The sequence below is a fragment of the Heloderma suspectum genome, chromosome 2 (genome assembly GCF_057233095.1).
Source record: "Heloderma suspectum isolate Gila_16-S chromosome 2, 16-S_ref, whole genome shotgun sequence".
Lineage (NCBI taxonomy): Eukaryota > Metazoa > Chordata > Lepidosauria > Squamata > Helodermatidae > Heloderma > Heloderma suspectum.
In genome coordinates, this window is record NC_139459.1 from 110,823,923 (window position 1) to 110,838,996 (window position 15,074).

Here is a 15,074-nt window from a genome sequence, read left to right on the forward strand (position 1 = left end):
AATTCTTCCTTCCTTGGATGGTAGCACTGATATTAATAAATTAACTCATAAAAATAATGTGCTTTTCATGGTGCGGTAAAGTTTTTCTAAAGTAATACAATGAAATTCATTTATGAGGGAAGGGAAATCCATGCAATAAATTAGTAGATAGAAATTACAGAACAACAATTTGCTAACATGTTGTGGAATGAAATGTGCAGAATTATGATTATTTGGGAACAGTAGGTGTCACTGTAATCATTACACTAAATGGTGAAATAAATAGCAGAAAGTAAGTTTTCGCATAAAGTACGTGGTTATCTTTTATATTCTACCTGGCCTAAGTTGATTTAAGGAGAACACCACATTGAGGGTCTTTATTTAAGCAATAAATGTACATTCATTACTCATTTGTTTCATGAGGTCCAGACATCTTTATTCAAGGCAGTACTTTCCGTGGCCGGAATGTTACATTTCCCTAGTATTTGAAATGCAGTGTTGTGTCAATAGTTCATTCGCCAGCTAATGTCTGTTTCTATTGTAGCTGTTGCAGTGACGGCTCCAGAAAAAAATATCAGCATCAGGCACAGAAAGAGCAAAGGACATTTCTGGGGGGCCAAGCTTTGTCTGAAATGTTAGATTTCTGAAAGAGAAATAACAGTGTATTTCATATTAATGCTCCCAGCCTAAACATATTTTCTCTAAAGTAAGTCATACTGATTTTGATGGAGTTAACTTTCAAGTCAGCATACGTAAAGTTGTTGCCTTATTTTAATTTCCAGTCTATAATTTAGTTATAATTTATATGCTAAATGTACCTTTCCTTTAAGACAGCATACGGGTTGGGGGGGGGGGGGCAGGCAGCAAGCTACTTGTTTTGGGAGGCCATTTGCCACTTATTGGGATACAGCCTATTGGTTGCTGAGTATTTGCTTTGCTGTCGGTCACTATGCTTGAACTATTTTGTTTGTAGCTTTTAAATGACGTATGTCCTTGGTGGTCGTATAATTTTTTTAAATGAGTTCCCTCATAGCAAAGGTAGGCTATTCTTTCATCCAAGTCATATGGGGGAAGGGGAAGTTATCCTGCTAGGTTTAAGGGGAGGGGCAACGCCACCCTGCCAGCCCTTTTTTTTTTTTGACGACGGGGGGGGGGGCAGCATGACTCTCTCTCTGCCACCCTGCCAGCCCTTGACTCCTCCTCCCCCTCTTAGCCAACTCACTGGTAAAAGGAAGTGCTGTGGCAGTTTTTGCTGGTTATTTTCTTTCTTAACTTTGTAACAGTGAGCTGAACCAATCAGATGCTGCCTTTCACAGCCAATCAGGGCACAAGAGCCATGAAGTCTTTGCACCACTCCTGTGCCCTCATTGGCAGCACCTCAGTCCTGCTCCCCCTGGTGGTGCCACTGTACATATCACAGTACTGGTATTCAGCTGAGACTAGTGATTGTAATAATAAGTGGGCTTTTAAATTTGGATTGTTCCTGACCACCACCATTATTATCATCATCATCATCATTTTAATGTACCCGATGCTTGAACCTGCAACTTTCTGCATGTAGAACATGTGCTCTACCACTTAGGGTAGGGGAGTTAATAAAGTGCTGTGTGATTGGGCTGCCTGCTAACAAGCAGACTATGTCAAAGTTAAATGGAAGCATTACAATTACAATATAATCTTTAGTCTTGGGGATTTCAATAAAACCAATATTCCAATCTGTGGTATCCTATTCCACTCATCGTATGTCTACTCAGACCACATAGCAGAATCATCATGCCAGTCATCCTTTCCGGACTGGGTTTTTTCAGTATCTTTGCATTGGCATGGGGTCACTGCTACTGCCTCAGGAACTGGCACTGTGTATGACCAATGGCTACCAGTGCAACATCTACCAGTTTTTTACTGTACTGTAGGAATTCTCGTGTGTGTCATATCCAGAACTGGAGGGATGCCCAGAGCTGAAGGAATGAGATTGGGCTGCTGGTTTTATTGACACCCCTATGATTAAACGCTTCCATTTACCTTCAGTATAGATCATCTGAACAGTGAAAATAAAGAAAAGCTGAAACAACTTTTGGCCTTTCCTTGCAACTTCACTATTGTGAGATCATGGTATGAACTGTTGGATAGTGCCTGTGACATCACTACTGACAAACTACACAACTCCTGCTACACTAATGCCCATTAGTCATCTGTAGGCCAATTTTGTGAGTCCAATAACAGATTTTCTCTGGAAACTCCTTCCCCACTCCCCCATGCTGCCAGGGTGCCTGGTGTACTTTAGGAATGGCTTAGTTACCTCACCTTCTCTCAGCCCATCTTCTTTCTGCATTGTCCTTGTTGCTTCCATGAACATGTACAACCTGTACCTATATAGTTTAGAAATTGTGAAGGAAATTTCACTCATTTGCTACTGTATGTCTACTAAAGTACATATTGGCTTTATTTCCATACGAGACCCCCTTGGCGCTGCTGAGGGATTGATTTTCCACAATAATCCGGAAGAGAAATTAAAATGGCGGCTCCACTTGGGACTTAATATAGGGCTATGTTTATCTGGGAATTAGAAATGGGTCCGCTGCTTGTAGAAACATAAGAAGGGCTGTGCTGCCTGGAACAGACCAAGGGACCATCTATTCCAGCATTCTGTTCACATAGTGGCCAACCAGCTGCCTTTGGGAAACATCGGATTGGCTCCGAAATAAGCTGAGTTATTTACACCCAAATTGTTAAATAGCTCAGTTCATTGCTGAAACAGTCTGGGCAGCTGTTCACAGCAGCCTCCAGAAAAGCAATGGGGATGGCTTTGCTAGCAGACTGGTTTGAAAAGCTACCTCCAGGAATATTTGGGGGGAGAGCCAAAAGCCCACCCCTTACAACAGCCCTTCTTATCCCAAGTGGCCTTCTTAGTAAAGCAGCAGAGAAATATCACCATTGTTTTGCTAGGGATCTGGGGTAGAGAGCTGAGTCCAAAGCAGGGATGGGTGAGAGTTTTGTTTGCAAATGTCTTCATAAACTGGATGGAAGAATTTGAGATTTAAAAAATCTGAATGTGAGAGAAAGCAAAACTGGCAGATTTGTCCCTTCAGGCCTAGGGTTTTGAGTACTTAGCTCTTAGAAGTCTGGGCCTGAATCCTTGAGGATTCAACCATGTCTGTGGTGCTGAATTAGGTTGCTACCTCTTTATTTGTGATGGCACTTAAATGCAGCCCCCCTAGTAAAGCAACAGAGAGGTTTCTGATTATTTATTAATTAATGACATTTATTATCTGCTTTTCATTATAAAATAATCTCAAAGCAAAGTACAGCCAATATAACACAATAAAACCATACAACATCAACCAAAAAAAAAAAAACTGGGGAGAACAGTAACACAGATAAATAACAGTTTACCTGATGCAGCCCCAAAATCAATCAAAAGCCTGGGTGAACAGATAGGTCTTTAGCTGGCACCAAAAGCTTGTAAGACTCAGTGCTGACCAGATTTGAGCAGGAGGGACGTCCACAGTCGGGGTGCCTGTATCAAGAATGCCTTCTCACGGGTTGCTGCATATCCAGGGAAATGCAGAACCATCAAAAGGGCATCCCCACTCGATCTTAATACCCAATATCCAGGTAATATGTACCTGGTAGGCTGTCCCACTCAGCAGCCTAGCTGTGGCTTTTTGCACTAGCTGAAGCTTTCAGGCCAACCTCATAGGCAACCCCATGTAAAGTGCATTGCAGTCATCCAGACTTAAGGTACAAGTGCATGGATCACTGTGGCCAGGCTATCCCTGTCCAGGAACAGCTGCAGCTGGTCTACCAACCAAAGTCAGAAAAAAGCACACCGTCGAGCCCACTTGTACCTCCATAGACAATTACAGATCTAGGAGCATACCCCAGGCTATGCACCTGCTCCTTCAGAGGAGTGCAACCACATCCAGAACAGGAAACTTCCCTATTTCCTGGACAAGAAAACCACCTATCCACAGCTCCTCCTTCTTATCAGGATTCAGCTTCAGTTTATTGGCCCTCATCCAGCCTACCACAGCATCCAGATACTGGTCCAGGGCCTGCACAGCCTTTCCTGACTTAGATGATACAGAGAAATAAAGTTGGGTATAATCAACATACTGATGACATTTTACTCCAGATCTCTTAATGACCACCCCCAATGGCTTCATATAGATGCTGAACAGCATCAGGGACAAAATGGAACCCCAAGGGGCCTGAAGTATGGTCACGCAATGCTATCCTCTGGATACGACCCTGCATGTAGGAGTGGAACCATGACATGTATTGGACTGCACTATTCATGTCTGAATTTTGATGGTGCTCAGAATCTCATCCCTGGGCCAAACTAAACATTTGTCTAATCATGTACAGTGCAGCTATGTGTGATAGATTTAATTACTTTTGAGTAAGCACACACAGCCCTGATTGGGAACACTTAGTTTGGCCCCCGGTTCCAGAACTAACCGCTTTCTCCACAATGAAGGAAGCTGAATTCCAAATTCATAACAGATGATAAAGAACTGGATTTGGACCTGGCAGACTGGGATTTGAATCCTTTGCCATGGAGTCACTGTGTACAGTGAGGAATATCAGCAAGTGTATTGTGAAGATCAGGCATTATACCACTTCTTTTTTTAATAGTTACTGCTGGAATTAATTGTTTGGATCCTAGAAGACAACATGGGCAGTAGCCAACATCTTGCCAATAACTAATATAAGCCCATGCCTATTCTTTGTGTATGTGCGGTTCACAGACACACCCACACACCCACACAAGAATTACTTGCAAGCAACTGTCTTGCTGAGGTGCTTACAAGTTAACTCATGGGCAAAGGGCTCTTGCCTACTGCTCCAATCTTTTCCTGAAAATGGATCCTCTGGATGTGGGAAAGCTTTGGCCTAAAGAAGGCAGACGTTCCTTGCCTGCCTTTGCCTGCAGATGCTATGTTACAGGAGGCTAGTTCTGGACCCATCCCCCATCAGCATATTGTTTGGTGGGAAGGCCACCTACTGCTTCAAAGTCAAACTAGTCTCTTACTCAGAAATGGACCAGTGGGTAAGGAGGAAGAGAGGCTGCTTCTCCCCCTCCCTTATCCTTTCTCCCATGGGCCTGTTTCCCAGAAAGGGTGGAAGATTTTGATCTAACATCTCTCAAAGAAGACAGTTGCACATTACTGCATCACAGACAGTGTGTCTTGAGATATCTGATCAGAGAGCTCAAGGAATATTGTGAAGAAAATCAGTACTTATTTGATGAAATACTCACTTTGGGTACAGTGGGTACAGACTGCATAAGCTGTCTCTTAGCCATAGCCTGGGCCAAATAGCGCATGAAGCACCACTGTAACTGTGGCACTCTCTTTGGAGAGAAAATAAAATAAGAGCAGAAGTAACCAGCTAAGCAAGAAAAACACAACTGCTTTCCTCTTGGCTTAAAAGGCCAAGGGTTTGAACTGAGCCATAGCTCAGACCCCAGGCACCTGCCAGCATCGCAGATGCAGAGGTAAAACGAGACCATTTCTCCTTATTTTATGTGCTGAGATCCAGTGCTAGCAAATAATTCTCCTCCAGTTTTGACTTTTGTCAACCAGGCCTCTTCCAATTAAAACAAAAATCCTGAGAGACTCTCTGCAGGCATCTCATTCCACTCATATCCAGGAGAGCTCCCATCAATCAGCCTTTGAATGTCCTCTCATTTGTGCTGACTCCAAGAAAGGCTCAGCCGTGAGCATGACTCACGGGTGACACGTCTCCAATGCCTTTGAGAAGGAACCTTAGGTGCAGTGTTAGTGCGGTCGGTGTAACTCTACTGTTGCAGGCTCGGCCAAGCACCCGGATATTGAACTCAATGTTCAGAAGTAAATCCTACTGAAAGCTCTAGGATTTAATTCCAAATAATCCATGTAAGGATTGGGGTGCGTAAATCTGTTGAAAGCAGACACACACCCAGCTCTCACAAAATGTATAGTGAGTCATTAAGGCAAAACTAGTTAGTGTTCCTCATCCCATGGTACACCCTGATACATAAATGTTTTTAAAAATGGGGTTGCCTCTCTTGCACTGCATTTTATAAGTCTGATGCTCCTATTCTCTATCCTGGGAACTTTGTTTTGTGATTATTAATGTTGTTGTATCAGTGTACTGTTTTATAGCACTGATTTAATTTATCATTGCAATAGGTCCATGAGGCTGAGACAGAAGAGAGTGATTTGCCTAAGGCCACTCTGTGAACTTTATGGCTGAGCAGAGATTTGAACCCAAATCTCTTGTATTCAAAAAGCAACGCTTACTGCATGATATTCACACTGGCAAATGTATGGATAGATTTCACTTCCTAAGGTACACATTTAAGATAAGAATGAAAAATCTGAGTCTCTGAAACAACTCCTAAAGTGCAATCCTATGCATGCCTACTCTGATGTAAGTCCAACTGAGTACATAGGATTGCAGCCCTGGGTACTCTTCCAGCTGCTGAAGTTGCAACTGGAAGACTATGGGTCTGTGATTGGATCAGCCCAATGATTTCACCCCAGCAAGTGGTCTCATTGCACGGGAATGATTTTTATATAGTAATAAAAACTCCCAACAGATTTTAAACAAACAAACCTAGCAGTCCCTGTCATTTCCACCAACGTAGGAAAAATTGTTGTCTTAGTACCACTGGCACCTATTGGGGTGGCTTCATGTGTGATGTAGGGCTTCACCAGTCTCCCTACTTTTACACCATTTTCCCACCTCTTCTCAGTCTGTTGGTGTGCTCCACTCTCCTTCTGTTTTCTTTGAAGTCCCTGCATTCACCCTCTACAGCTCTGCAACGTACGCATGCCTCCTACAGTGATGTTGTTTTTTTACATTTCCCATTCCTACTAATGCTGTCTTCAAGCTGCAAAACTAGCCTCATCTTCTTCTGTAACATAGGGATTTCATTACAGTGCTATTCCCAATAGGAGAAAATCTCCTATCTGGAAAAGCCACTGATGTAAGTGAGTGTGCTGGACCAGATTTTCTCACCCATGGAAGAGCTTTACCTTCTGCTCTTCTGCACAGTTTTTCACCTTTTTGCAACCACTGTCCTGCATCTGCTGCTCCTTGGGCTCCATTTCTTAACTGAAAGGGTTTCTTTCTTCATCTTATTTGCTACATGATCCCTGGTTGGCTGGGATCACAAACTGATGGCACAGCACCATATAACCAATCAGATGGACTATGTGATGATGTCACTGAAGATATACAAAACCTTCCCATTGTCCTTGTTCTGGGGGAGGAGGAAATACATCCTTATTGCCAAGGTAACCAGACCAACTGTCCCTCTCTGCCTTGCTACGTGTTCGTGGTTTTGTTGCCCACCTGTGCTGAAAAGCAAGAATTTTTCCCTGATGCACCTTTACTTGCTTGGAGTTACTTATGACTAGTTGGGGATGCACAACTGGAGCAAGGGAGCATCTGTCTACATCTCTTCTCCCACTCAATACCTGTCTCCTTGCAATCAGGTTTGCATCCTTTTAAAAAGTGATGCAAAAATCACTCAAAGGGAGAGCATTTAATGAGGCAAAAATGTTTATGAAACTTTCCCCCTGTTCTGGCTCATTACTAACTAATAGTTAGCTGAAATTATGATCCTATAGAAGTAAAAAAGCTTAGGTGTTGGTTTCATAACATCATATAATCAATCAATCAATCAGTTCTCAAAATTATCTCCCTCAACTTTATAATATATGACCAAGAAGGAGACCTGAGGATAAGGTTATGCAGACAGGAAGAGGTTTGATTCTAAATAGCTAGGGTCACCAGAGTCAGGGAGCAGGTATAACCCTCAGTCCAATGGAGTCTCAAAATGTATCTCTTTACTTCTTAATATATCAAAACATGAATCAAAACAGATATGAATCATGTTTTCATCTCAAAGGGTCCTCAGGACAATATCCAACTTTAAAAGCAATCTCAGAACAAAACAACGAAATTATGTACAACACCAGCCTTCTTTAAAACAGCCAGCGAGTGGAACAAAACTATTTAAAACCCATCAAAAGCCAGCCTGAACTAGATCTTTACAACCCACCCCAAACTAGGACAAAATCTGACCACTTTAAGGAGGCCATTCCACAATTGGGCTGCTGCTACAGACATGGGTCCTTCATGCACTCCCAGAAATCTAACCTCTCTTGGAAGTGGGACATCTGACAGGGCCTCTAAAGACCATAAATTAGGGTGGCCAAGGGTCCTCCTTTACAGAGGATAGTCGTCTATTTGAAAGGCTGCTAGAGGAGTGTCCTCTATTTTGAAGGTGGTCTCTATTTGAAGGGCTGTCCAGTCCAAGGCTGGTTTAAAGATAAAGAATTATCAGAAGAAAGAGGTGGCCCTTGAAGTTGCTCATCGACAGCACCCAGACAGCAGACCGAAGAGGCAGGGCCACAGATCACCTGGTCACAGTCTTCCACACTCTGGTGAGATGCACTGTATTTTTGTTCACATTATAATAATGTTCAAATTTGCATCTATACCTATAAATTAGCATATGCAAATTTATGTAAATTGCCATCCTCTTATTTTGACAATTTGTAAGTGACCACTCTATCATAAATTTTGGGTAGGGTCATATGGGTGGTGCCAGTGTTTCAGATATCCTGTAAACCATTTAGGGCTTTACAGGCAAGAACCAGAACCTTAAATTGGGCCCAGAAGCAAACTGGAAGCAAATGTAGTTTATATAAGACCAGTGTTATATAATCTACAAAGCGCACACCAGGAAGCAACCTGGCTGCTACATTTTGCATGAGCTGCAGTTCCAAACACCGTTCAAGGGAAGCCCCAGTAATCTAAACGAGAGGTGATTAGGGCATGGATCACTGTGGCCAGTTCTGCCTTCTCCAGACCTTCCGGTACCAATGCTGAACCCAGAAGCACCCCCAAGCTGTGAACCTGGTCCTTCAGAGGAAGAGCAATCACACTGAGAGCAGACTGCACCTCCACTACAGCGTATCTATGGACCAACAGCACCTTCACCTTGTCTGGATTGAGCTTCAACTTGTTGGCCCACAGCCAATCCATCACTGCATCCAGGCAACACTTCAGGACTTCCACAGCCTCCTTGGCATCAGCTGGAAAGGAGAGTTAGAGCTGGATATCAGCAGCAGAATGATAAAACTGAATCCCATGACTCCGGGTGGGCTGCCTCAGCAGCTTCGCATACACGTTAAAAAGCGCAGGGAACAAAAATAGAGCTCTGAAGAGCCCCAGAAGCTGATAGTGAAGGGTCTGGAAAAGAGTCTCCCAGCACCAACTTCTGGGAATGTTCATGCAAGCAGGACTAGAACCAATGCAAAACGATGCCCCTAAGTCCGGTTTTGGCGCAAAGCCTGAGAGAGTATGCTATTCACTCCTGTGAGGGAAAGTGCTCTCGCATCCTCTTACTATAAGGGCTAACTTTACTGACAGGAATCCCATAGAAGGGTGCAATGTGTCTCTGTGTGCAAGTCGCTCTCCTTTCCTCTATACACCCACACACACAACATGCCAGCATAATGATGGGGATTCTGCTAATACATACATACACAGTCTATAACAAGGCTGCAACAATGTTGCTCACCTGAAGGGGTAAGTACCATGTATAGTTTTATGAATGTACTTTTGTACTTATCACACATATCTATTAAAGTGTGCACAAAAAAAAGAAGGTAACAATAGAGAGGAGATACAGAATTAAGTCAGGGAGCGCTTGCTGTAAGGTTCAAAATAGTGACCCAAATACAAATCTCTAGAATTCTGCTTCAAATCCTCACTAGCTGGAGGGAGCAATCCTATGGCTGCTAGTCAGCAGCTAGATGGCCATAAGATATCTGGTTTTCCAGGAATTGACCTTTCTCCACTTCTGTGCTGCCTTGCAGGCAGCACGTAAAAGCCCTGTGCTCCGCACTCGCAAGAGGAGCATGGAGCAGCCGAAAAGGGGCGTTCCTGGGGGGCGTTCCAGGGTGGGGAGGACGGAAATGCCTGTATAACACATCCAGTGTGTCGTACGGCAGCCTCCTCCCCCACTCAGCTCTCCCGCAGCTAAACAGCTGCAATCAGCTGTCTAGCCAAAAATGCAGGGCAGGAGAAGTGCGGAGGGAACGATCCCCTCCGTGCTTCTCCTGCCCTGCATTGCATAGGCGGTCACCTCCAAGTTCAGAGGCGGCCACCTATCTGCGTAGGATTGCGCCTTAAGTGTATTTTCACAAAATTAACAAACAGAAATTAGCACTAAATTTCTCCCTCTTTTTCTGAGTCAATAGCAGTAAATCTATAAGCCAAAATAAAGCAGTTCCACATTATAAAAGAGGAAAGCACCCCTCGGAGACTAAGAAACTCCATAAAATGTAGTAAATGAGCCCCTGCTTTTGCTATATTTTAAATTCTTGGATTAATGTTGACCCCCATTTACTGGCATCCAACAGAGAAATGGGGGAATGTTGTATGGAGACACATTTGGAGCAGCTTAACAATGTTGAGACAGCATTAATTACATTTGTGGGGAGAGATTTTCACCTTTCTTGGAGTCTGTAACTTTCTGGCATTGCTCCAGCTGTAATCCACTAGAACCCCATAACCAAGTTTTTTATAGCGTTCAGTCAAAGTTTTGAAAATCACTCCCATCAATGCTTATCAAGCATGAGTGTGTAGAATATCAGAATTATGAACAGCTCACAATATAAGCCATGAAAGAAACCGAAGGATGGATTTACATGTTTACTATATGCACCAAAGTCTTCCCCGCTGTACATACAAGCGCATGTGCAAAGATGTTAGTTCCTATAATTTCCGGCAATACATTTATTTGTATTTCTAGAAATAACAGTACTTAACACTTTCACATGTGTGGGTCTGCGCATAGTGGGGAGAGCACTGCATATATCAATATATGCAGAGTTTGATGCATAAAATATACAAGTAAATCCCACCATAAACCTAAAATAGACAGACGTTGCAGTCAAACTTTTGTATTTTCCAGTTCCCAAAGCTACTGTAGCAAGAAAACTATTCCTTAAAATGGATGTAGCCCTTACAGAAGATCAGCAATTTATAAAATTGCCTATGAAAGCCAAATATGTGACAGGTAAAGTACATTTTATATGGAATGATATTGCTAAAATAATAAATATATCTTCTGTCAGCTAATACATAAAGCATTACCAAGCATGAACTAAAGACATCTCATCTGTATTCTGAACAAAATGTTTCACAGTACGTTATAATGAATTACACTGTACTTCTAATGATGAATTTCCTCCAGCTTATCTTTTTAGAAACACTAATTTTCATTTACGTACTAAAAATGTATGTTCAAGGCAGAGTATTGTAAAGAGGACCCATATATTGCAAGGGTCCTGGGAGAACATAATGCATCTTTGTGTACTTGGCATGCAGAAACACATTGCTCTAGAAGCACATTGCACTAGAAATTGGTCATCCCAGGTTGGGTAGGCAGAATTTGCCCCTCTCACAGCAGTCTTATTGACTGTAGCCTGTTTATTTTGTACCATAGAACTCAATAGGAACTATGAGGAAGCAAAACCACTGATGTCTGCATAACAACATCCAGGGCTCCATGTCTTGGCCACACTAGAGTGTGACAAAGAAATAAAACCCAGGAACTGGCTCTCATCAGGGTTGGCCTTAAACAAAACAGTGCCTAAACCAAAAAAAGAATCCTCAGTTCCCACTCCCGGCTATTTGTTTTTCATTGTTGTTGCGGGGGAGGGGGTTGCATTTGCAGCCCATTTCCCAACGTTTATGCATGATCTGTGTACATGATTTATCTCTGTCATATACAATGATAAATCTGCTTGCATTAATTTGAACCTAGTCAGTTACGCCATTTGCTGAGTGGCCACTGATGTACATTTCTTGGGCAACAGGGCAAGGAATTTGAGTGGGTGGTTGCCAAGCCAACTGCAGACACTCGTGAATGAAACTGATTCTCTAGATCCACTTCAACTGGGCTTCAAGCTTGGTTTTGCAACAGAAATTGCCTTGGTTACCCCATAGGATGACCATTGCTGAGACAGGGATGGGCAGCAGAAGCAAACTCATTTTTATTCCTGTTATCATGATGTTGCTATGATTAAAGTGAGTTTAAAAGGTGAATCTGCACGTGCTCTGAGTATCCTTAAAAAAAAAAAAAAAGCAGGGTTGGCAAACCGTTTTTTGTTTGTTTTTTGCTCTAACATATCAAGAATGTACAAGTTGTAAAGGATGGAATGGGGGGGGGGATGTTAATTGCTTGCTTCACAACTGACACACTACACATGGCCATATAGAGCCCCTCCCTCCGCATCAAAAAAATTACAAAGATGGCACCAGACACAACTCTTTGGGAAGGAAGTTCCATAATGAGCATGCCACTATCAAAAAGGCCCTCTCCATGTTTCTTACTCACCACATTTCATTTGGTGGGAATGCTTCAAGCAGAGCCTCCAGAAAGGATTAGGTTTGGGTAGGTATACATGGAAGAAGATGGTCTTTCAGGTGATCTGGTCCCAAGCCAATTAGGGCTTTAAAGGTTAAATCCAGCATGTTAAATTGGTCCTGGAAAGCCACTATACTTAACTAGCAGTTAAAGAACAGAAGATGAAGAGTTACCCAGATGCAAGACTCATGTTCTTAGTTTGGTGCTGAATGGGACATAGGTACTAAAAAGATAGCTGCCTTTTCGCCAGGAGCATTCCTGACATTGGCAGTGGAAATTCTGTGGTACCAATCACATAATCTGCTAGTGTCAAAGTGTGCTTTACATGAAGCAAAGGACTTTCTTCTTTCCTCCCTGAATATGTTATGTTCTGAAGACTGAAAAAGAAGATAAATCCTCTAGATGGCTTAAGGTGCAATCTATACTCACTTACCTGGAAGTAAGCCCCATTGAACTCAGTGGGGCTTACTTCTGGGTAGACTTGTATAGGACTGCGTTATTAAATATTTGGCAATGGTCTCTGTATAGATCCCAAAGACACCCTGGGTTGGATCCGAAGTTATTCATGCTTTGAGTAGACCTATTGAATTCAATAGGTCTGCAGTTAGTTATGGCTAACACAAGTCCCATTGATTTCAATTGGTCTGTTTTCTGAGGTTGTTTAAATTATAGTGTATTGGGTTTCATTCAGGTGTTATCATACTTACTTAAGTCCCACAGATTTTAATAGATCTACTTGAAGTATGAGTAACTCTGGATCCAACCATCTGCCTACAGAAATACAGTATGAACATCCTGAAATTCACTTCTAACCTCAAAGGAGATGCCGCATTATCTGTTCATAGCAGAAATGAAGTATAACAATGTAGAGCTTTTTTGAGTGAGGAAAAACAAAAGACCACATTTGAGCTCACTACAATATAATTAATACAAAATCATTCAAAGGAAAGGATCTGGCAAGCAACCTGCCAGAAGAACACTGGCAATGGGACACTGAAGGAAATGTTGCTTTATTTGAGTCACTAAATCTGAAATATAGAAACGCAGGAGCTAGCCAAAGGAAAATTACAGAAATTAAGTTGTGGAGGGGTTTTTTCTTCTTTTTATTTGGTAATTTGACTAAGGAGATTTATATCTTCACAGATGAGGTATTCAGACATGAAAAAGTATTGCTTGAACAGGATGTTCTGAGAGCTGGATGTAACCTAATTAAATGAGGTGTCATCTAGTCAGTGTTAAAGAAATATTGGATGTTCCTCGCCAGCGGATGCACAGATCCTTTTTGGTGCACTCTGTAAGAAGGCGAGAACATATGCCTGCAGGGATGGCTGTGTTCCCAATTATCAAGGGGCTACCAGAGTCCTGCAAACTTGTACCCAATCACAATTATTTATTTTATTTATACAAAAAAAATTGTATCTCGCTTTTTTCCATCCAAAGAAGGAATTGCTCTGAGCAGCCAACAAAGTATTAAAAACAAACACAACAATAAAAATAACAAAAATCTATCATTAAAACAAAATTACCAGACTAAAAGTAGAATCAAGAGCAACCGCCCTCCCCCCCCCCGCCAAAAAACCCCATGGAGCCAAAACTAACAGCAAATGAGTTAAATTACACAACAACAGAATCAAAAGCTTGCTTTATAAGACATGTTTTTAACTGCTGGCAGCACATACACCAAGAGGGAGATAACCTCACCTCTTCACTAACGGCCAACGGCACCACTACTGGATTCAGTAAGAAACACTGCACAAGAAGTTAAGCATCATAGAGTATAAGGGCTGTACTTTCAGACCACATGAAATCCTATCTCTACAAAGCTTCCAGTTGCAAATTATACATATTTTATATAGGGATGTCAGGAAAATCCACCACCAATTCAAATGAGTTCAGATTTCTATGAACCTCACCTGCACATTCTGCAGAAGACCAGCTTTCTTGTGTTGTGCAGATTCCGTGGACTTGCAAACTGTTTTTTGTTTTTTTACTGGGGGGGGGCAAGTCTGTTTTGGGGGATTTGTGCAATTTGTGCAATTTGAGGGGATTTGTGCAATTTGTGCTTGGGAGAATTTGTGCAATTTGGGAGGAATTGTGGAATTGGGGGGATTTGTGCAATTTGTGCTTGGGAGAATTTGTGCAATTTGGGGAGATTTGTGCAATTTGTGCTTTGGGGGATTTGCGCAATTTTGTTCATTTGCAAATGTGCACTTGTGCTAATGCACATGACTACAAGTATGCATTTGCAAACGAATGAAATTCTCATACAGAAACTCCGATTCCATCAATAAGTGGACTACAGAACAAAAGATGCCTGACAACCTGCAAAACACAAATGGAGGGGATTTAACAAAACAAAATCCCTAATTGTAGACATGCACTAGACATGGATGCAGATTTAGTCTTACCTACAGTAGACTCACTGAAATCAATAGATCTAACCCACTATGTTTTAAAAGTATAATTAAAAGTGTGAAGTGTCAATGACACAAACATATTTATCATATGTCCAAATCCCTGGAGCTTTATTCAAGGGTCCTGTTTCTGTGTTATAAAGTGATGGCAAATCAACTGATATGCATTCATGTGTGAACGAAGCCCTATTCAATCATTCTGTTTCTGAGTACAGTAGATGCATGAAGACGGGGACCACTCC

The 15,074-nt window shown here is 42.1% G+C and overlaps 1 protein-coding gene across 1 annotated transcript in view; it reads right to left on the minus strand.

The window, feature by feature from the left end:
• Positions 1-396: 396 nt before the first annotated feature.
• LOC146352613 (uncharacterized) overlaps positions 397-15,074 on the minus strand; it is an 89,620-nt gene continuing 74,942 nt past the window's right edge. The window contains exons 4-6 of the mRNA XM_084834513.1: positions 8,980-9,074; positions 2,284-2,348; positions 397-622 (exon numbers count right to left, since the gene is read on the minus strand). Of these exons, the coding sequence (XP_084690639.1) occupies positions 502-622; positions 2,284-2,348; positions 8,980-9,074 (281 nt within the window). The 3' untranslated portion in view covers positions 397-501. The remainder of the gene's footprint in view (positions 623-2,283; positions 2,349-8,979; positions 9,075-15,074) is intronic.